Consider the following 21,267-nt stretch of genomic DNA (forward strand, 5'->3'; position numbering starts at 1 on the left):
AACTTCCTCTACACTGTAAAAAAGTCAGTAAAAATATGGCTGTAAATATGAAGGAATTTTGCGTATTGTTTTTTTTTTTACAGGTGTTTTACCTGTATTTTGAATTACACATGGCATTAGTTTGTTTTAAGGGTTAATGGGAATTTCCGTAAAATTACTGGATAATGTCCTGGCATAAAATCACCATTACATTTTCCGTTTTTATTTTTTTACAGTGTACCACGACAGAGTCGAACTAACATGCAAGTTCATCATATCTTCTTTAGTCAACGCAGGAGAAATCGATTGCAACTTCAACACCATCGGACCAAACTATCAAGACTTTCTCCTGCCACAGTATGTCCGGACGTCCTTCAACCGCTCAGGCAAATGCAAGTAACGTACGATATACAAAATCGCTGTGTAGTTAGTTAAAGCTGAAAACCCCTTTGTTCAGACAAAGGATCTTGCCGTCATAACTGATGGCTCCATTCCTCTGTTCTGATCCAGTTCTTCAACCACTTAACTTTACATCTTGACCATGTACAGTATGTGTGTTCTGCATGTATGCGTTTCTGTTAGTTTAGTTGTATTCATGATTTAGTAAATAAAAATTGTGCACAATCCATATCTGGTTCTGACTCCCTGCCTGCAAACAAATTGTCACTTAAATGATCGATTTTGTTACACGCTCTAAGCGCTGTAAATGCTAAGGAAGAATTATTTTTCTGTGGCCAGGAAAAAATACCCTTCTTTTAGAATTAATTTATAATCAATACTGAGTGTTCACAGGATGAACTGATTGATTATAATGTTAATGTGGCTTCATCAAGTTAATCTCTTTAACTAATTCAAATATTAATAATTAATCATGATGAATAATAATAATGAGTTATGCATAATTATTCATATTATTCATATTCGCTACAATGTTTACACTTCCCCGTTAGATTGTGTGAGGTCCTCCTGGCATGATAATCTTAATAATATATTGTAGTGTGTGATGCACTACAATTTTCAAATCTTGTCATGTGTGCATGTTTGAGATTCGAGAGAAAAAAATCTGTGTAGATTCTCCTTATGTGTGTGATTTCATAATCGGTTAGTATTTAAAAACTCCTATAGTCGGAGCCCAGCTTTGGAAAATACTTGTTAATGCAAGTTTCCTCCATTTTGCTGAAACATTGTCATTTTGCATTTCTATGTCACACTATCGGTGCTGAAATCAATCTGCAGCAGTCAGGTGGTACAATAGCCTGGTTAAAACCAGACCATTCTCAGTAGTAACTGAGTTATGGTCTGGCAAAGCTTCATAGACAAATCATTTCCAAAGGGGCGTCACCAACGGGCGTCGCTCAAATGCCTCTCGGCGCAATTGGATAGACCTAAAACCAATCAGAGCGATGAGGGAGATGACGTATGCAGAGCGACGGAGAAACATCTGACTCTGGCCGTTTCTCAATATGCGTTCTTGTCTGTACTTGTGTTCTCAAATAGGAAATGTCCCCGGTTTCCATTTCAGCAATCTGGTCATCTTACCTAAACCACATATTAATGTTTAATATATTATTTTTTAAATGTAAACGAAAAGAGGCAGGGTGTTTTATACTTCGTTTTATTATAAATATATAAGATAATCAATGTAGGCCTAGCTACGCGCTGCCTGAACCACATTCGTGTGGCTATTATTATTATTATGTTTAATTTTAATTTTTTTATGAAATGAGGCAGTGGTGTTTTATGACATATTTCGTACGCAAACTTCTGACTTGCGTCCGTGACTTACCAAGTTTGACTCCGGAGAACGAACTCCCGAGGACGGGAGGACACTAGTCCGCTTACTATGCTCTTGACAGTATCACTCAGTATATATTTGTATATGTAGTGCAGGCAATGCATGTTATCTTCAATGCATGTTTATAACAAAACGAAATATAAAAAACCCAGCCTCTTTTCGTTTACATTTAAAAAAACACACACACATAATATAGGCTATGATTATCAATGTAATAAATTAAATATGACACAAAACACAACCCAGTCTCTTTTTGTTAAATGTCAGTTTATGTGTGATCATCAATAGCAAATATAAAAGTATAAGTAAAAGGTATAAGAAGCTATACAATAAATAAAGCAATTCAGTCAAAGTCAGCGCTAGACTACAACGGTAAGGTTTAATATCTTAAAAATATAAAGTTATGAAACTTCACTTTGCCCTCAGACAAAACGATCTGTCTAGGAACAAATTATAGATTAATGAGAGCAAAGATCAGCCGTTAGATCTACACAAGACGAGACGGTTCAACCACTACAGAGACATCAGAGCCAGCGGCAGACGGCAGAAGGACTGGCCGAGGAAAGGCGCCTCTCGGCGGGCTCAATAATCGTTTGAGCGCCGCTGAACCACTGGAGCTCACAACTCCGAAAACGGCAGATCAAATTAAAAAAAAGGCGCTCTCTTTATAAATAAACCACAGATTTTAGCTTTAAACAACTTCATTCACTCCTGAAAAGGACTTAAAACTATATTTTGTAAAACATTAACACTACCAGAGGACTCTCGCTAAGGACCCATTCGTTTAGCCACCAAAGGGCCAAGCTGGTATCAGACTTTTGCCGAATCCAGTCGGTAAGACAGCGATAACATCTTTTTTAGATATAAAGGCTTCGAGTGTTGTTCTTTGCTCTGGTTTTAACGAAAAGGAGAAGTTTAAATCGCTTAAAACAGACGCGATAGCTGATTCGAACGAGTGATGCTCCACAGCAGCGGAAAAGTGTAAAACCCGCCCCAACGTTTCTAATTGGTGCCGCGATTTCTAGGGTTTAGAAATGGGTTTGAATGGGGTCTTTGCCAGACTACTTGCAGAGCAAATCTAAATTTGCCGGAAGTTGTCTGGGTTTTCCCAGGCTAGTGGTACAAGCCAGCGCTCTTTAAGTTGTGTATGTTCAATACTTTTGTAATCGTATGTGCTTTGAGACATGGAGTAATTTAACGGCGTCTCTTATGACGTTTTGCTACTCTGGCTGTGCTCGTTCATGTGTTTTGAGGCTTGGCTTTGGAGAGGACTCTGAAAGGAGGGTGTGATATTTTGATTTCAAAGTTAGCTTGCTATTGCTAGCCTCTCCAAAATTGCCTACCCTACCTTTAACAGGATCTTAAGCTGAGTAAGTGTGCTGTTATTTATTCTCAAGGCTTATATTTCTGCAACAAAAACACCTTGAGCATTAGGTTACATCTTGTCACTATTCTGTTTACTAGGGTCATGGCCAGGTCAATGTCTTCTTCTGGTCTTTTATTAAGATTGTAGAAACACTTTGGTTTGATCGTCTCTAAATTCTTGAGTGAACAACATATTTTTCTTAAATGCATTTTAGTTTTATAGTTGGGGTTTGAATGTCCTTGTTGAACCTGCAAAAGCACAATGAGACAGGAGGAGTGAAGTACCACCCCCTGGTGTTAAGGCTGCAGAAGCACATGTACAATAAATAAATACATTTGGTGGAAAAAAACTGTTCTAACCTGCTCCCAGAAAACTCCTTCAGAGCTGTCTGAAGAACGATGAAATAGAAATTTCTCTAGAAGATGTCAAATTATAAAGTTTGAGGAAAATATAGAATGCATTTAAAGGATTGACGCATTATCAAGTGTTTGAAAAAAAATTATTTTATGTTGAAAACCAATAAACAGCCAAATGGGTCCAGCTATTTTCATATTTGTACTTTTACACAATTGTAAAAACTAATGCTTAGAAATATATATAGGTGTTGAACTATTGTGACAGTGTTTGAGGAGCTAGAATAAGATATCAAATCTAACATGTGTTTGTTTATTGATAAAAGACATTTTATTGTTTTAGATCATGAACATACGGTTTTAAAATAAAGAGCTACAAAAATACTGTGCTTGATCCTCACTACAGTCTCAACTTCCTGAATTTCTTGCACGAAGTGTCAAACCTCTGATGAGCAGCTATGTGGTTCTTGCTGTTCTTCATCAATCCATGATGAAGACTCATCTGTCCCAAAGTAACGGTCTCCAAAGTCCCCTTTAAGGACAGCAAAGATTTTAGTACACAGTCTTCTTCTTATTATTCTTATTCTTATTATTCTTATTATTCTTATTATATTTAGATACACTACCATTCAAAGATTTGTGGTTGGTCAGAATTTGTTATTTATATTTAAATAAGGTCTCATTAATTAACATAAAAAATAAATAACATTAACAATAATTAACAATGAGCAATACATCTGTTACCATATTTGTTAGTCTTTGTTAACATCAGTTAATAAAAAATGCAACTGTTCATTGTTAATCCATGTTAGCTCAGGTCCATTAAATACATTTTTTTTAATAATGTATTAGTAAATGTTAAAATTATATGTTATAATTTTCATTGCTAGTTTATGCTAACAAATGTAGTTAACTAATGGAAACTTGTTGTAAAGTTTTTTTTTAATGTTTTTGAAAGACGTCTTTTTTTGTAGAAACTGTGATGCAGTTTTTTCAAGGTTCTTTGATGAATAGAAAGTTCAAAAGAACAGTGTTAACTTAAAATATAAATCTTTATTTTTATAAATTATACATGTCTGGTCAGTTGCATCCTTGCTGATTAAAAGTATTATTTTCTTTTAACAAAAAAATCTTACTGACCCTAAACATTTGACGTGGTAGTGTATCTATGTCAGGAAGACTCACCTATCCCTGGGATGGCATGAAGAAGGTCATCTATGCTCTTATCCACAGCAGTGGTGATGATTTTGACACGAGGAAAGGCGTAAGCCACTGAGTGAACTCCCAACTCCGCCATCAGCAGAGACACCAACACGATATTGTCTTCCTGGACATCATGGTCCTGTATATACACATACACACACTCACATTCAACAAATGAAAACCATTAAAACATTTTAACAATGAATTCTGCCACCTAATATTACTTTATTTCCAGATAAGATAGTGTCTGAACTATACAGCCATCCTGGGTTTGCACTTTTTGGATTGAATGAGGTCTACAGCCACATACCAGCAACACCCTCACTGCCATCATGGCTGCAGCTCCAGTGGAAACGGTGCTATCCATCAAAATCACATGGTCCTCACTGATGTCTCTGGGCAGTCGCAGGTAGTGCAGCTAAATGGAAGGGGAGGGTGTCTTAGTTACCACGGAAACGAAGTGAGAAAGAGGGAACCCACAGCCACCAAAAAGAATGAAACTGAGGAGTCAGGAGATCTCTGTTACCACGGAGACAGAGACCAACAGGCAAAATGGACAGGAACAGGGTTTGAGGAGAGCTGAGAAAATGAGAAAAGGCCACAAATATAAACAAAAAAGCATAAGGAGATGCCAAGCATAATATGTAGCCAGAAAATATAAATAGAGATGGTATGATTTTTGCTGTCCCAGGCCATTATTTTTCTCTCAGGAGAAATCACGTCGATGCTCGTATGGTTGTGGCTCGCATCATGTGAGAGGAATTACGAACCGAGCACATTACGAGCATGATCATTTGAGGAGTCGGCCTGAATTTGATCTGTGTATAGGCTCTCTCTCGTATTCCCAAATCATACAACATACATACATACTATAGACTGTTAAAAAAATGGACGATGTCCCTTCACTTTCAACCATTGTAGAAAAGTGAAGCCACCAATGTCCAAATAGTCTGCGCAGTAGTGAGCGTGAAGTGGAATCAAGGCCCTGCCCACACTCCCGCAAAATCATTTAGTACAGTTTACTGCAGAACAACTTATTATGTTGGTGTGAAATAAACTGTTAAAATGTAGAAATTAAGCTCCAATCTCCTCCCGAAAAATCCTGAAAAAAGTCTGTTGGTGCCTCAGTGACTACTTTGCTCAGAGAAGCTATAAATCACAGATGTCAACCATGACGTCACACTCCCGTTTTTATAGCATCAAGTAACTAACTAAAACCAAACTTCTTAAAAAAAAAATGTACACTTGAACTTACATAAGCGTAAAATGACAGAAACCGTCTTTGGAAAAAAAAGGATTTGAAGTGTAATTTGATTGTTTAGTTTGTCTCACGTCCCATTCGATCACAATGAGAGGGGGGGGATTATGAGCAATACTGCATCCAGCCACCTGGGCTGTGTGGCACACTTGATACATACCAAAGTTCCTTTCAAGGGCCCTGTCCCAAATGGCACCCTAAACACTTAGCCTTGACTGTCGGGAAGAAGTCTGTCATTGGAGCTCGCTTCAGTGCGGGTTCTGCAAAAGTGTGCATCGAGGGTGCATATCGACTGCAAAGGGAGCGCTCACGAGCACCCCTATGAAACCTAAAAATGACAAATGGGACACCCTACGCTATCATGAACTTAATGGACAACTCCGGTGAAAAATGAACCTAGGGGTAATTAACACATGGTTACCGAGTAGATCGTTCTCTGGGATGCGTTTTCATGAAAATCGAATGTAAAGAGTTTTATCTCTAAAAACAGATTAGCTTATAACGCGAGTAAATGGGGCACAGAGTCTGTGCTAAGCTGCGATAATTCCTATCGACCAGCTCAATTAGTACAGCGTTTGTGGCTCGACTTGGCGAGACTGTTTTCCAAGATGGCTCCTGTCTGTGTACGCGTAATATTCTGTCTTTATGAAGTATCTTCTTATTAAACTGTTCGTACACTTACAAAGTTCTCAATGCTTAGGTTTGCATGTAGGGACCCTCATTATGCTACCGTGTTAGTGTGAGGCTATTTTGAGCCTTGTTGGTATAAACTAGTGATTTAATTTTACTTACTCTGTGCCCCATTCACTCGCGTTATAAGCTAATCTGTTTTTAGAGATAAAACTCTTTACATTCGATTTTCATGAAAACGCATCCCAGAGAACGATCTACTCGGTAACCATGTGTTAATTACCCCTAGGTTCATTCAGTTGTCCTTTAATGGACACGCGCACACGGCAGCCATTGTAAGTCCACAAGACCGAAAGTGTACATGAAGTTTCCCATGGGCAGCCATTTCGGGCACCCAAGACCAAGTCCTATCTAATCCTGGTATCTCAAAAACTGCTTGCCGAACTCACAATTAAATAACATATTTTGAATCAGCAACAAAATCTTACATGAACTGTCCCATAAAATGTTATTTCTTAGGCTCAAATAGTGTAAAAAAAAGAATTACTGCCTTCAATTTTGAAGTACAATCAACTTCAATTACATTAAACTGACTGTAAAAAAAAAAGAAGTTGAATCTTGTATAGCTTACATAAAAAAAGCTGAAAATTGCTTAAATTATTTTGATGATTAAAGTAATGTAAAAAGATTTGTTACAACTTATTGGTCATATCATGTATTATGGTGACCCAATGCGCATGTGCAGTCCTAAGCGCGACTCTAGTCCTAAAGCGGCGGCACTGCATAGGCTACTAGAAACCCTATATTGTGTGCATACACTGACACACAAATACACTCACAGTTGATTTATGTTAGCCAGAATGACCATACTGTTCTCTGTTATTCACCTAATCATTTACACAGCTTTCTTTATTCATTTACTCTTAATTAATTTTTCATTTTCTATCAGAAGCTATATATTCAATATTGAAAACTCAATTCTCTGTGTATAGCACCAAAGCTTACGGGATTGATGCCAGCTTACCATGCAGTACAGTCTGCTTTGACACGATTATCAGGTTCGTAAAGTGTGCAAAGTGTCTAAATTCGCAGTGTTCACCCAGCTAAATTTAGTACGAAGATCTCTCAAGAGAGACAGGCTTCATCATATTCATTCTGTTATTGTCCTGTGTTACCTCTGGTTCTCCTGAATCCAGATTCGTCTGGATCAGAATCTTGCCAATACGGACGTCTTTGCACACGGCTCTCAGTGCAGGCTCCATGGTCTCACCTGCCCGAAGAACAGACACACCTGTGATCTAGAAAACAGAAAGACAGGTGCTACAAAACCAAGATGATTCCAATCAAGTAAGAAATGTTCAAATACTGAAAGACAGGCACACAAATTTACCCCTTTCCCACTAAATCTGTGCCCCTTATACTCTTGACCTTGTGGTGTTTGGATGGTACAGGCCTGTAAAAAGGACGGATATTTTTGTGAGGGCACACATTGCACAGCTGAGAAGAAAATGTTTTACTCTGCATTCATTAAGAAGGGTGACAACAGATCAGCAAAAAAGACACATAAGCTAAATATTTATATTAAGGTGGTTAATGTTATAGATAACATTAATATTATCTACAAACCATATATTTATAGGATATTATTTATTAAAAAAGGTACAATTGGGACTTTCAAAACAATAGGCAAATTAATTGTGATTAATTATAAATAATGAAAAATAATATGATTATTCTTGCTGATTAATTAACTGGCATATCATGTAATTTATTCAAATAAAATGTTATTGACATACATGATAAATTGTGATTCATTTGATTAATTAATTGGCTTATCATTTAATTAAAGAATGAAAATGTTATTGATATATGTGTGATTAATTGCTATTCATTTGATATGAATTTACTCTATTCAAATATTAATGCATTGCATATACTGTATGTATGGGACGCCTCATACCAGTGACAAATTCCTTTTATGTTTTGCATACTTATGGCCAATAATGTTGATTCAAAATGGCAGGTCATTTAATTCAAATTTTTAATTGAGCACTAGGTATATTTTAAATCACAGTAAATTCAGCTTTAAAATTGCACTATAATATCAAAGTCTGGCAAAAAAAATACACTGAGCGGCACATATACACAGAAATACACCCACATACCTTGGAGGGCAAGAAAGACAGCGCATGTTCAATCAGCAGCCGCATCAGTCTCTTTGAGTAGAAGATGAACTTGTCACGGCTGGTGTCTTTGTTCCTAAAAACAAACAGAAAAATTGAGGAGGAGTGCATAAGAGACGCAGAGAAAAGGGTAAAGCAGGCCAGCGAGTCATTAGCCTGATTCACACATGTGAGGAATTCTGAATGGCACCCGCTACAGATGAATGGATTCCAAAACACATTTCAAAAACAAGCATCGACTTCTTAAAATAGGCTAATCTTTTAATGTGTTTCATGAGATCTTATTCATATGACACTCACCACTCACCTGATGATGGTGTGGAGACCTCTGACCTGTGGTGTGCTTTCCAACACACTGAGAGTCTGAGGGAGCGGCTGGGACTGATGGGCCGTGGCCAGGAGTGCCCTGTGTGTAGGTGTACATATGAAAAAGAAGAGATATAAAGCAAATCAGACAATCTAAGAGAAAAACATGATTCAAATACAAATGAAGGCCATTTGTACACCGGGACATAAGATTTCTAACAATGATTGCAACACTCAAGGAGCTATGTGGGTCATTTCCATGTTCATACACACTCATGGGCTATACTATAGTACAGTATATATATACACTGATCAGGCATAATATTATGACCACTGACAGGTGAAGTGAATAACACTGGTTATCTCTTCATCATGGCACGATTAGTGGGTGGGATATATTAGGCAGCAAGTGAACATTTTGTCCTCAAAGTTGATGTGTTAGAAGCAGGAAAAATTGTGCAGGTTTGACAAGGGCCAAATTGTGATGGGTAGACGACTAAGTCAGAGCATCTTCAAAACAGCAGCTCTTTGTGGGGTGTTCACTCTATCAAAAGTGGTCCAAGGAAGGAACAGTGGTGAACCGGCGACAGGGTCATGGGCTGCCAAGGCTCATTGATGCATATGAAGACCAAAGGCTCTGTAGCTCAAATTGCTCAAGAAGCTAATGCTGGTTCTGATAGAAAGGTGTCAGAATGCACAGTGCATCGCAATTTGGGCTACATAGCCGCAGACCAGTCAGTGTGATGCTTTGGGCAATGTTCTGCTGGGAAACCTTGGGTCCTGCCATCCATTTACTTTGGTAATTTGACACGAAGCATTGTTGCAGACCATGTACACCCTTTCATGGAAACGGTATTTCCTGGTGGCTGTGGCCTATTTCAGCTGGATAATGCACCCTGCCACAAAGCAAAAATGGTTCAGGAATGGTTTGAGGAGCACAACAACCAGTTTGGGGTGTTGACTTGGCCTCCAAATTCCCCAGATCTCAATCCAATCGAGCATCTGTGGGATGTGCTGAACAAACAAGTCCGATCCATGGAGGCCCCACCTCGCAACTTACAGGACTTAAAGGATCTGCTGCTAACATCTTGGTGCCAGATACCACAGCACCCATTAAGGGGTCTAGTGGAGTCCATGCTTTGACGGGTCAAGGCTGTTTTGGCAATAAAAGTGGGACTAACACGATATTAGGTCATAATGTTATGCCTGATCGATGATATACATATACATATATATATGTATAAACACAATGATTTATATATATTTAAATTGACAATATAATATAAATATAAAAGTGTATGAGTAAAAAGCTTCTCTACCTGACACTAATCTCACGCTGCCGAGAGAACGCATGCAACAGAACAGAGATGAAAGATCAGTGAAAGAGAAAGAGTTGGAAGGCTGAGAGTATGAGAGAAGTTTTCTGTTTTAAATAAGTACTTCTATGATAAATGTTTACTTCATTGTACCAAACTGTGTAATATAAATACATCCATAAAAATAGAAGTTGCAAAACTTCTATTCATAGACAGAGGGCGCCATTTCTGTGTGTAGTGTGTGGAAATGTGAAGGAAGCTGAAAAAGCTTCAAGTCCATTCAACATGGCACATGTCCCCTTAGATTTTTAAGATGATATTGGGAATAAACCCTGCACAACTACACTGAAACATCTCAGTTTTACATGATGAACACCAAGTAAAAAAGTGTTTTGTTTTTCTTTTTTCGTTTAATCTATCTTGTCTAGGGCGGACTACCAATGTGACCACAACAAATAGGTTAATAATTTCTCTTTGGCTGGAACAATGGATAAGATTAGTTCATATGACACAATTTCCCACAATGCCCCTTTTCCCTCACCTCTTCTAGCTGGCTGTGAACATGCTGAACGATCAGGTCAATGGCCACCATATTACCCCCACCTGTGTTTGCAGGAGAGAAGTGAATAATTGTAACATCTGTATTCAGAAGGCAATGGTAACTGAAGGACTTAAATATTGAACTCACCACGTGGCACTACAATGTCTGCAAGTCGCATGGTGGGTTCTATGTACTGCTCAAAGGCTGGTTTTACAAACTTATTGTACTGTTTAATCACACCCTCAATGTCACGTCCTCTCTCTGTGATGTCCCGCCTCAGCCGCCGTACAAGCCGAATATCGGAATCTGTATCTACAAAAATCTTCATGTCCATCAGCTGCAAAAAAACATAAGTTGACTGAAGAAATATTAAGTTTTCAGTTGTAGGATATAATGAAAGAGAGTCATCAATATTCTCTGAAAAAAAAACGTGAAATGCGCATACCTGCAAAATTTTAATTTTGTCAACTTTTAAGAATATACTAGCATAGATTAGCTAAAACCGAATCAATATGGACTAAAAAGCCACAAAAGACACAATTTCATTTCATGGCTCTTTAAGATGGATTTGTGATAAACGGTCCCTCATCATCTCCCATCTCCAAAAACCTTTTTATCACTAACTTTACTTTGTATTTTTTTATCAGCATTTAAACATTCAGAAACCGAAACATTTCATAATACCTGCAAGAGCTCTTTGTCTGCAAAGGACAAGATGCCTTCAAAGATAATGACGCTGGCACCATAGACATTTTTCTGGAAGAGGGATGAAAAAGTAAACACCATCAAACAACTGAAATCTTTTGCTGTATCTGTGGTATCTGGAAAATATGTGAAACAGCTGCCACACACACTCACCCAGTCTTTCTGGCGTCCATGTGTAGTGAAGTCATACACTGGGATTTTTACACTTTTCCCCTGTTTAAGTTTCCGCAGTGTGGTCACAAGCAGCTCAAAGTCGAAAGCTCCCGGATGGTCAAAGTTGTAGTCGTTATTGGCCGCTAGAGCTTGTTCCTCTGGAGACAGAACCTGCAGATGGGTAACATAAAGGTTGCGTGTTTGATCACTGGTGGGGGCGCCACAGACACAGGAAAGATCACAACCCTGCCCCGCACCATATGTGCTTTAACATATTTATATTCTAATCACATAAACCACGGCATCTGACGCTAGAAGGCTGTTGGTAGCATTTGTAAAAACATGTAAAAAGTAATAAAAAAAAAAAAGTATTTTTATATATATATATATATATATATATATATTATATATATATATATATATATATATATATATATATATATATATATATATATATATATATATATATATATATATATATATATATATATATATATATATATATATATATGCATGTATGAATTTATGTATGTATATATAAAAAGTATTAGTTTGCAAAAATATGAAAATTCTGTCATTCATCTAAAAGCCTTATATAGTTTGTTAAAACATACAACACGACCAGTGCAGTCTAATTCCTGACTAACAAATGACTAAAGAGTTCACTTTTAGTCAATAAAGTCAGAATTCGGAACAAATTTTTTTGGGGTGACTCAAAAGCATACTGTATGGCCAATGAAGTCTGATTCCAGAGCAAATGGCTCTTAAGAGCCCGTTCTTTTTCTATAACCTTGAGTAAATGATGACAGAATTAAACATTTTGGGCAAACAAAATTAAAAAGAAGTGAGACTTCACAGTGGATACAGCCTTGGACAAACAAATCTCCAAAGCGGCCATTTTGATGTAGACACTGCCCGGCCGCTTTTTGGATTTAAATTGGCCAATGCTTAAGAGTCAATGATTGGATCAATATTGCAGTGATTATTAGGTTTCTAGCATTTTAAATGTTTGGCAACAGTTCTTCTGACCCTAATTGATGGAGTGTGTAGCTTTTCATTTCTTAAACAACCATGTAGGAAGACACATCATGGCCATATTTCAGGATGACAATGTCAAGATTGATCAGGCTCAAATTGTGAAAAAATAGTTGAGAGCATGAAGAATCATTTTCACACAAGAATTGGCACCTCCAGACCTTACATTTATTGAAAGTCTTTGGGATGTGCTAGAGGAGACTTTACAGAGTGCTTGACTCTTGCATTGTCAATACAAGATCTGGATCAAAAATGTATGCACCTCTTGCTGGAAATAACACCACAGCATATATTTTCATCAAGAGGTGCAAAGAAGAACTGTTGCCAAACATATAACATGCTAGAAACACAAAAATCACTGCAATAATGATCCAATCATTGACTCTTAAGTATTTGCAATTTAAATCCAAACAGCAACTTTTTTTTTTTGGCTAGGCAGTGTATATACAAATCAAATGTGACATGCTGAATTGTTTAGACTAATTCACACAGAGATAAATAAGAGAGGGATTACATAGACTTTCAGAAGCGCTTGGTTTACCAGATTAACGCTCATTCAGATCTCCCACTCAAACACACACACACACACACACACACACACACACACACACACACACACACACACACACACACATATATGGCCAAACTTCTTTCTCATAACCACAAAAACACACCTCACCTTATAAAATGAGTCCATAGATAGTAGAACAACCCAAGGAACGTCCAAAGATTCAATTATTTTATTGGCTACAGTAGTTTTTCCAGAGGAACTGCCTCCACACAGACCTGTAACAACATTATTACTTATTTAGACTTTCCTATTCAGTATTTAAGTTCAAACCTAATAGAGAACAAACTGAGCCAATACTGAAAGTCTTTTAAATATCTCTATTTGAATGATCATCAGAAAGTTTCTGTTCACTCTTCCGTCTACTCGTACCAATGACAAAGGCCTCTTTAAACTGGGCTCCATGTTCGTTGTACCAGGGCGGTCTGCCAGCTGTGTAGATGGTACGTGTGCCAGTGCGAAGCAGTGGAGGTTCTGTTTTACCCAGAGTGCTGCTCTTCCTGCGAGAGGTGCTGACCGGGGGGAGGAGTCTGTCCAGAGACTCTTCACCACTCCCACTAGACCAAAAAAAAAAGAGAATTATTCTATTATAAAATACATTAATTTGGATACCTGTGGGCTAGTGCTACCCTACCAGCAGAAATATGCAGAAGCAACTACACAGTAAGACATTTATAGGTTGATTTCTCAAAAAAAAATTTAAACATTGTTTTCTCTGTCAGCATTACTGTCTGACCAACCCGATACAGCAACAGCAGCTCAACCAATGAGTTAGTTATTACTTTTGCTATTCTTTTTGGTGCTCCTAGAGACAAATTATAACTAAATATAATAATAAAAATAATAATAAATATAGCTGCGAGCAGCCATTAACGGGGCCAAGCGCAAAAAACAAGACAAGACATGCCACCATGGCTGGGAGGGTTAGACCAACTGAAACAATGAGCAATTAAAGGCATTTTAAGATGATTTTAGGCAAAAATGGCTGAAAAATCATATATACAGTCACTAATAATATGATTTAATGGTTTGTCACTTTTGACCAATAGGTAGCGCAGTAACGAAATTGATGTGGTGTGGTCAGAGTGAGATGACAATGACAAAGGCAAAGTTTGGTGTCAGTATGTCAAAGCATTGCAGAGATACAGCCTCAAGAGTCATTTTGGCATCATGGCTCAACTTTGTCGCTGCAGTATATGAAAACGGTTTTGTTTGTTGACACGAAATTAATAACTTTTTGCTGTCATGGTCTGAAGATGTTACGATTCAATTTTGGTGAAAATCAGGCAAATAGTCTAGGAGGAGTTCGAAAAAGTAGGTTTCTGAAGGAAATCAAAATGGCGAACAGAATGTTTGGCCAAATATGGCAAAATTGGGATCTATGTTCTTGGCATGACCCAAGGAATATATTGAAACCATTTTTATGACAATAGTCAAATTTAATCAAAAGTTATTAGCATTATTGGAAAATTCACTATAACTTTTGTCCACAAGGTGGCGCTGCCTTGAAACTTTTTGTGTACTTTCAGGGCTTGGTGACAAAGACACACACCGAGTTTCGTAACGATACGCCAATGCGTTTGTAAAACATAGCAATTTCTGACAAAATTAAAAATGGCCGACGCCCAAAATGGTTGATATGGGAAAATTGGGTATGGTTTGACTCGGCGTGATGCCCCGACTCTAAAGAGACCAGTTTTGTGATATTTGGCTAAAGCGTTCTTAAGTTATAATCCAAAATATCCAATTTCTGTATCTCTGGACCACTAGGTGGCACTGCGCCGAAACGCTGCAGGCAGCCTCAGGTCATGGTTGGCATAACACACACCAAGTTTGGTAAGAATATGCTAAAGTGTTTCGGAGATAAAGCCTGACTTTCATTTTTGCATGCACTTTGTCGATTTAATTCGAGCGTTGTTCAATAACAGTTTGACTAATCATCTCGAGTCTAATACGCTTTTGTCAGCAGAGTCTGAAGATGATCTGGTTCAATTTTCGTGCAAATTGGAGCAACGGCCTAGGAGGAGTTCGCAAAAGTAGTTTTTTCGGTTAATTAAAAATGGCGGGAAAATTATTATGACGGAAAGTGACGTCATAGGGTGCAATCGAATCGGCTTGAGCCAAGGAATCAGAGGAAAAAGGAATTTTGTTTCTAGCCCTTATGGTTCAAAAGTTATTAGCAAAAACATGAGTCAAACTTTGGACAGGTGGTGGCGCTAGAGGGATTGTTTTAGAGATTCCAAAATTGGTGTGGTTAATGCTGGGACTGTCCTCTATCTGTGTGCCAAATTTCACAACTTTCCCGCAAGCGGTTCTATGGGCTGCCATAGACTTTCGGCGGAATAATAATAATAATAAGAAATCGAACGATTTCAATAGGTGCCCGCACCTTCGGTGCTTGGCCCCTAAAAAAACTATATATATATACATATACATATACATACAATGTACAGCATAAATGAGTACACCCCCTCTGAAACATAACAAATTCAGCAATTACTCTTTACTTAGAAGACATGATAGAGTTCTTTAGAGATATAATGTTCTAGAAAGTCTGCTTGACCAATTACCAAAGAAGCATGTTAAAATTATTCAGGAAAACATGATTTTCTTATCAAAATGATAAAATGCTGTGTTGCAAAAAAAGAGTACACCCTCCTGAAAGTTACACTCTAAAAAATGCTGGATTAAAAAAAAACAAAAGTTGGGTTGAAAAGCAATTGGGTCGTTTTAACCCAGCGGTTGGGTTAAATGTTTGCTTGAAACAACCCAATTGCTGGGTTAGTCCATTTTCAACCCAACTTGGGTTGTTTTTAACCCAGCATTTTTTAGAGTGTACAAAATAAAACGAAATATTTTTTTTCTAATGTAAGTTTAAGGTACTTTTTGATCAACAGGTAAGTATGTAGAACCAAAACAAGAGAAGTAATTTCTTGACCATTAAAAGTGTTATATAGCCCACTGAATCATTCTCAGACTTAATGCTGACAACAATTGAACCACTTGGGAGAGAACTGTCAGGAGACTTATTTCTTAGCACAAAAGACAGTGGTACAAGAGGATTACCAAATCATTGTTTTAGGTGTAAAAATACAGCAAAAGTAACAGAAAGAAAAAAAAACAATGGACTTGTTGTGACAAGGCCACTGAGATAATCAGGCATTCATTGTAAGCTTTCATTTAGTGATGAGTGATTTTTTATTTTTTTTTGCTAGGCAAAGATTAAGAGAAATTCCAAGTGAGTGTCACAGAGCCAGTAAAAGCTATGAAAAGGGTGAGTGTTTATCTCACAGAGTAAGATGCAGCCTGCAGAAGTGACATGCATGGTTGTTGTCCACACTGGAACTACCTACTTTAGCCAAAGCACAATAAAGTCAATTTGCCTTTTCCAAGGACCATATTTACAAAATATAGACTTCTGGGAATCCCAACTCAATCATTTTGGATCTAACAGCATCTAAAATGTTCTGGAGTTGCTAGAGGAGGGGTACAGTGAAAAGTGCCTGGTTACCACAGTGAAGTTCGGTGATAGTAAAGCTCTTCTATAGGGATGTATGTGTGCTGAAGGTGTGAGAGAGTTGTGCTTTATCAATGCTGTCATGAATTCACACACCACCGTGTGATGTAACACAAAAACTTGAAGCAGAAGATGCTACCCTCTCCTCATTCCCTGCATTGTTGGGTATTTTTTCAACACAACAATGACGATATGCATTCTCCCAAGGTGAAAACCCTTCTGTGGATATGTATTTAACCCAGTCTTAACACTATTAAGCACCAGTGGGGATTCTGTAGAGACGAGTTGAGCAACACTCCCCATTAAAGATCAGGGCATTTAAGGAGGACAGATGTGACAATTTATCATGAACTTGTACTCTCCATACCAAGAAGAAATCAGAGCAGATACTTAAAATTATAGAGGACATACTAATTACTAGAATATTATACATTTGTTGAATGAAATCTAGGGTGTACTCATTTCTGCAATCCTTCATTTAAACTAAACAGGCTAATTTACTTCAAATTCCAATGTTGTGTTGTGCATTATTAAGTCACTTTTACCAATACAATCAAGCTGTGGAATTTTAACATGTCTGTTTTAAAATGTTAAAAGTAATTTTAAAGAGCACCTATCATGGAATTTTGAAATTTACCTTTCATGTAGTGTGTAACATAGATCTAAGTGAACAAAAACATCCTGCAAAGTTTAAAAATATGACAGTGCACCGTATATATAGCTATTTTCTTTCAAAAGTAAGAGTCGACTCTGAGTAATTTTTAAGAATCGTTAGAAGACCGAAGCTTTTTCTCTGACTAGATGACGTCAACTTGTCAAGTTATTTGAATACGATACACCCACTTATTGCGCTCCAAGACGCCAGTGAAAACTAGAAAACATCATGGCGACGAGACACTGTGTTCTGAAGTGCGACTCAAAAGCAAACTTTTTTCATCTGCCCAAGGATGAGCATTTGAAGACTAAGTGGCTTGAAGACAAACCATATATCATCGCGATTGTGTGTTTATTAGTCTTCAAATGTCTCTATTTGCATGTTTCGCGATCTCAGGAAGCTTTTATTATGGACTTCTATTATGGCACATGGTATCTTCTTCGTCTGTACCATATATGGACTACATGTGCACAGAGCGCCCTCCGGCTGCCAGTATGAATTGAAAACAACACATAAGAGACTCAATCGCTCATGATTAGGCTATCTGCGCACTTTGAGGAAGTATTGAATAAAAAAATACTCCTCTGTTTAGAAATTTGACACAGACATATGAGAATCTACAATATGTCTCCTCATCTGCACACTTTTGAACTAAAAGCCCTGAGGGATGTTGATTTGTTGCGAGTCTTCGTGAGGAGAATAGAGGAGTTTTTTTATGAATGAGATCAGCTGAGGCTCATATTACAATCAAACAGTACCAACGCGGTTTTCATATTCATAACTCCTGACACATATTAACAAATTACTGTCACTATAAGACTTTGATGGGCGCTCCGTTTCCGAAAATATCTGCACAGACTCTACCAATCACAACTGACTGGGTCATCGGACCAATCACCGCAGATTAGCGTCACGTAAAGGCGGGGTTTTGAAAAGTTAATCACTAAAGGAATCATTTGAGAATCGCTGTCAAAACAGAATTGGAATTGGCAGACGTTCCCTTAGCGTCGTGGTATCGGGTCAAAGCATTCTCGAGCATAAATATGCAGCTATAATGCATGTAGGTGATTTTAAATTAATATTTCACATAGATAAACAATGGTTAGCCTACATACTGTTAAAACTAATTGTGGTATTGATTTCTTTGTAAGATTGCCGACTTTATAGAACAGTGGCAACTTTACAGTGCTCTGAGTGCCCCCGAGTGGTTGGGAGCATTTACTGGTATAGGTTAATGTGTGAATGGATGTCTAAACTATCTTGCTAAACTATCTAAACTATCAAACTTTCACCCATAAAAAAATCTAAGTGTACTAATTTGGCAGGTTTAAAACAGCTACCAAGAGATCGTTCCGCCATCACGTCAGTGTCACACACAACCTGTCTCTCTCACGCTTTGCATCAACATGAGTGAGTGACTAAATCAGGCCACCAGTCACAGCACATTCAAAATAGCTAAACAACACACAGCCAAATGGAAAGGTGCTACAATAAAAAAGAAGACTCGAAATCTAGACTCTTTTCAGTGAAACGGTTAGAGAAAACGGCAGCTTCAGCACTCTTAACAATGTTTTACTCTTTAATTGCATATGTCGCTCTGTTCAGATTATACTCAAGCTAGTGGACAAAACGGCATTTGATTAACCTTTTAAATACTAAACAGTGCATTTAATAACTCACCCTCCATCTGTGCGGAGAGCCCAGCAGCCTGATATTCTGGCCCCTGTGTATCCGGGCAGCGTGCTCATATCAGCTGAGAAAGCCTAATGGCTGTCTTCCATATAAGCAATAAAGGTCACATTCTCATCGAAGCTCAAACAGCCCAACACAGATAAAGCAGCTAATAATCACAGCTGAAGCACAAAGCCTGGGTCACGGAGAGGGCGGACATCATACCGCTCCTAATGGACTGGCAAAAACACACGCCTGCTTCAAGAAAAGACAGGAATCTGCCTCTGGTTGAAAGTTAGCTGACCACTAATATCTTCAAGAAACCTTTTAATTAATAGAAAAACAGCTTGTCTTTGTGTTTGGATACTGGCTCACTCAGTGTGTGGGCTTGATTGAATAAGAGGATCAGTTCTACAGGTGAGTGGATGGAAAGTATTAATAGAACCAGGAGACAGAGAGAGAGAGACAGCTTTACTGCTGAGAGTTCTCAGTTATGGTTTGTCAATAAGTGTCAATTTGGGCTCAGATGTTTCTCCTACAATCCCTTAGGTGAAATAAATGTATTTTTAAAATGAGACAATCGTTTATACAATAATATAAAATGTAGAGCTAAAACCTAATGGATAGCAAAGCTCAGATGATTTGTGCTTGGAAGATTCTTTAAATGCCATTGATTTTTGTTTTGACAATATGGAGACAAAGTCTCCTCTAGTATTTTCATTAATATTTTAGAGGAGACACATGAGACACACTTATTTTTCTCAGGAAAAAAAATATATATATAAGAAAGGGGAGATCGTAAATGGCTTTTTATATGCTATTGCAGGGGTTCCTAAAATGGAGTTGACAAACCCATGGGGTTTATGAGGGAATTGCAGTGGGTTTGTGAGTTGATGAAAAGCCAATACTTAATTAAATCATAATAATATAACATGAAAATAAATTATTTTAAAAAACCCAATCAAAATAAAATGCTTAATAAAAAAGAGAATATTTTATTTTATATGCACATCATGTGACAATGAATTGACATCAGAGAATTACAGTGAAAATGTATTGTTAAATTATTAAAATATTACCTTAAAACATCCATGTGTTATACTAAAAGTTAAATGTTTTTTGCAGGTATTTATATTTCAAATTTACAGTAATTTACAAAAATATTACATGAAGCATCAAAATGTGTTTGGTGAAAAAAAAATCAAATAAGAGCATTTTTGTCAGACACATACACTTATAAAAGTAAAATATAACAATTAATATTTACTATATAAGAATATCTATAGGGTCAATACTACCACCTGGTATTGTAAAGAATTACACCACCCCAATAATAATAAGTCTATTACGATATCTCAAAGGTCAAATCTCGGTTGTTGATCTGTTAGGATGTGATCTCTCCATGGTGCACTAATGGGAACACATGTAGTTCTAGCAGAGACGTCTCAGTCTATAGTTCATTATAATAATAACGCGTCATTAGCGCGCAGCAGCCGCTTGCTGAAACTGGGACAGGAGGGAAGGAAGGGGGTTAACTAACGCAATGCTGATTTATGTTCGTATGATGATTAATTTTCTTTCATCGTCAGAGCAAAGAAAAGTTGTATTTCACTGTCTGATGAATAAACGTTCTACATAATGCCAAAAAATAATTATTTTGATGTGGGTCAATAGCAACGCAGGGAAGAGGTACACCTGCGTCAAAACGCACTGACGCTTTCCATTGTAATTTAGTGTAGCCCTATATGTTTTTAAACTAACGAATGGATAGCAGACGGCTGTGCTGTGATACCTGTTCGATCGGCTTGAGTTTTTCCTCCTGTACTCCATCTCACACACAACATTCTCCACTCAGATCCGACTCGCCATGAAGCTGTCAGCTGTTAATGCCTCGCGAAACGCATTATGGGAAATGTAGTTTCCGCCCTGTGACGAGTGTGGGTCATTCTTTCTTACAATTCAGTGCCTTTTATTTCTCAAATACAAGGCATTTATCAATAAAAAAAAAACAAAAACAGTTTCAACTAAAATTT

General features: G+C 37.5%; 1 protein-coding gene across 2 annotated transcripts; it reads right to left on the reverse strand.

The window, feature by feature from the left end:
- Positions 1 to 1,696: 1,696 nt before the first annotated feature.
- uckl1a (uridine-cytidine kinase 1-like 1a) lies at positions 1,697 to 21,191 on the reverse strand. Of its 2 annotated transcripts, none has more exons than XM_079828049.1 (14): positions 21,027 to 21,191; positions 13,764 to 13,948; positions 13,503 to 13,609; positions 11,789 to 11,959; positions 11,615 to 11,686; positions 11,078 to 11,267; positions 10,912 to 10,992; positions 9,068 to 9,173; positions 8,750 to 8,843; positions 7,975 to 8,037; positions 7,760 to 7,882; positions 5,007 to 5,114; positions 4,679 to 4,835; positions 1,697 to 4,025 (listed from the first exon to the last, which is right to left on the reverse strand). In XM_079828049.1, exons 1-14 carry the CDS (start codon positions 21,062 to 21,064, stop codon positions 3,931 to 3,933), a joined length of 1,590 nt encoding a protein of 529 aa, XP_079684175.1. In that variant the 5' UTR covers positions 21,065 to 21,191; the 3' UTR covers positions 1,697 to 3,930. The 2 variants fall into 2 exon arrangements, with proteins under 2 accessions (XP_079684175.1, XP_079684174.1); XM_079828048.1 differs by lacking the exon at positions 21,027 to 21,191 and adding an exon at positions 19,244 to 19,632 and having other exon boundaries at positions 3,631 to 4,025.
- Positions 21,192 to 21,267: the final 76 nt, after the last annotated feature.

The sequence above is a fragment of the Gobio gobio genome, assembly GCF_949357685.1.
Source record: "Gobio gobio genome assembly, chromosome: 10".
Lineage (NCBI taxonomy): Eukaryota > Metazoa > Chordata > Actinopteri > Cypriniformes > Gobionidae > Gobio > Gobio gobio.

What these genes read in the sequence shown, in the direction of transcription:
- uckl1a (XM_079828048.1), bottom strand. Translation starts at nt 19,311, where the DNA reads ATGAGCACGCTGCCCGGATACACAGGGGCCAGAATATCAGGCTGCTGG. An exon ending in AGACATTGTAGTGCCACGTG is followed by an intron (nt 10,993 to 11,077) that starts GTGAGTTCAATA and finishes CTGCAAACACAG; the next exon opens with GTGGGGGTAATATGGTGGCC. An exon ending in ACAGATTTAGTGGGAAAGGG is followed by an intron (nt 7,883 to 7,974) that starts GTAAATTTGTGT and finishes TCTGTTTTCTAG; the next exon opens with ATCACAGGTGTGTCTGTTCT.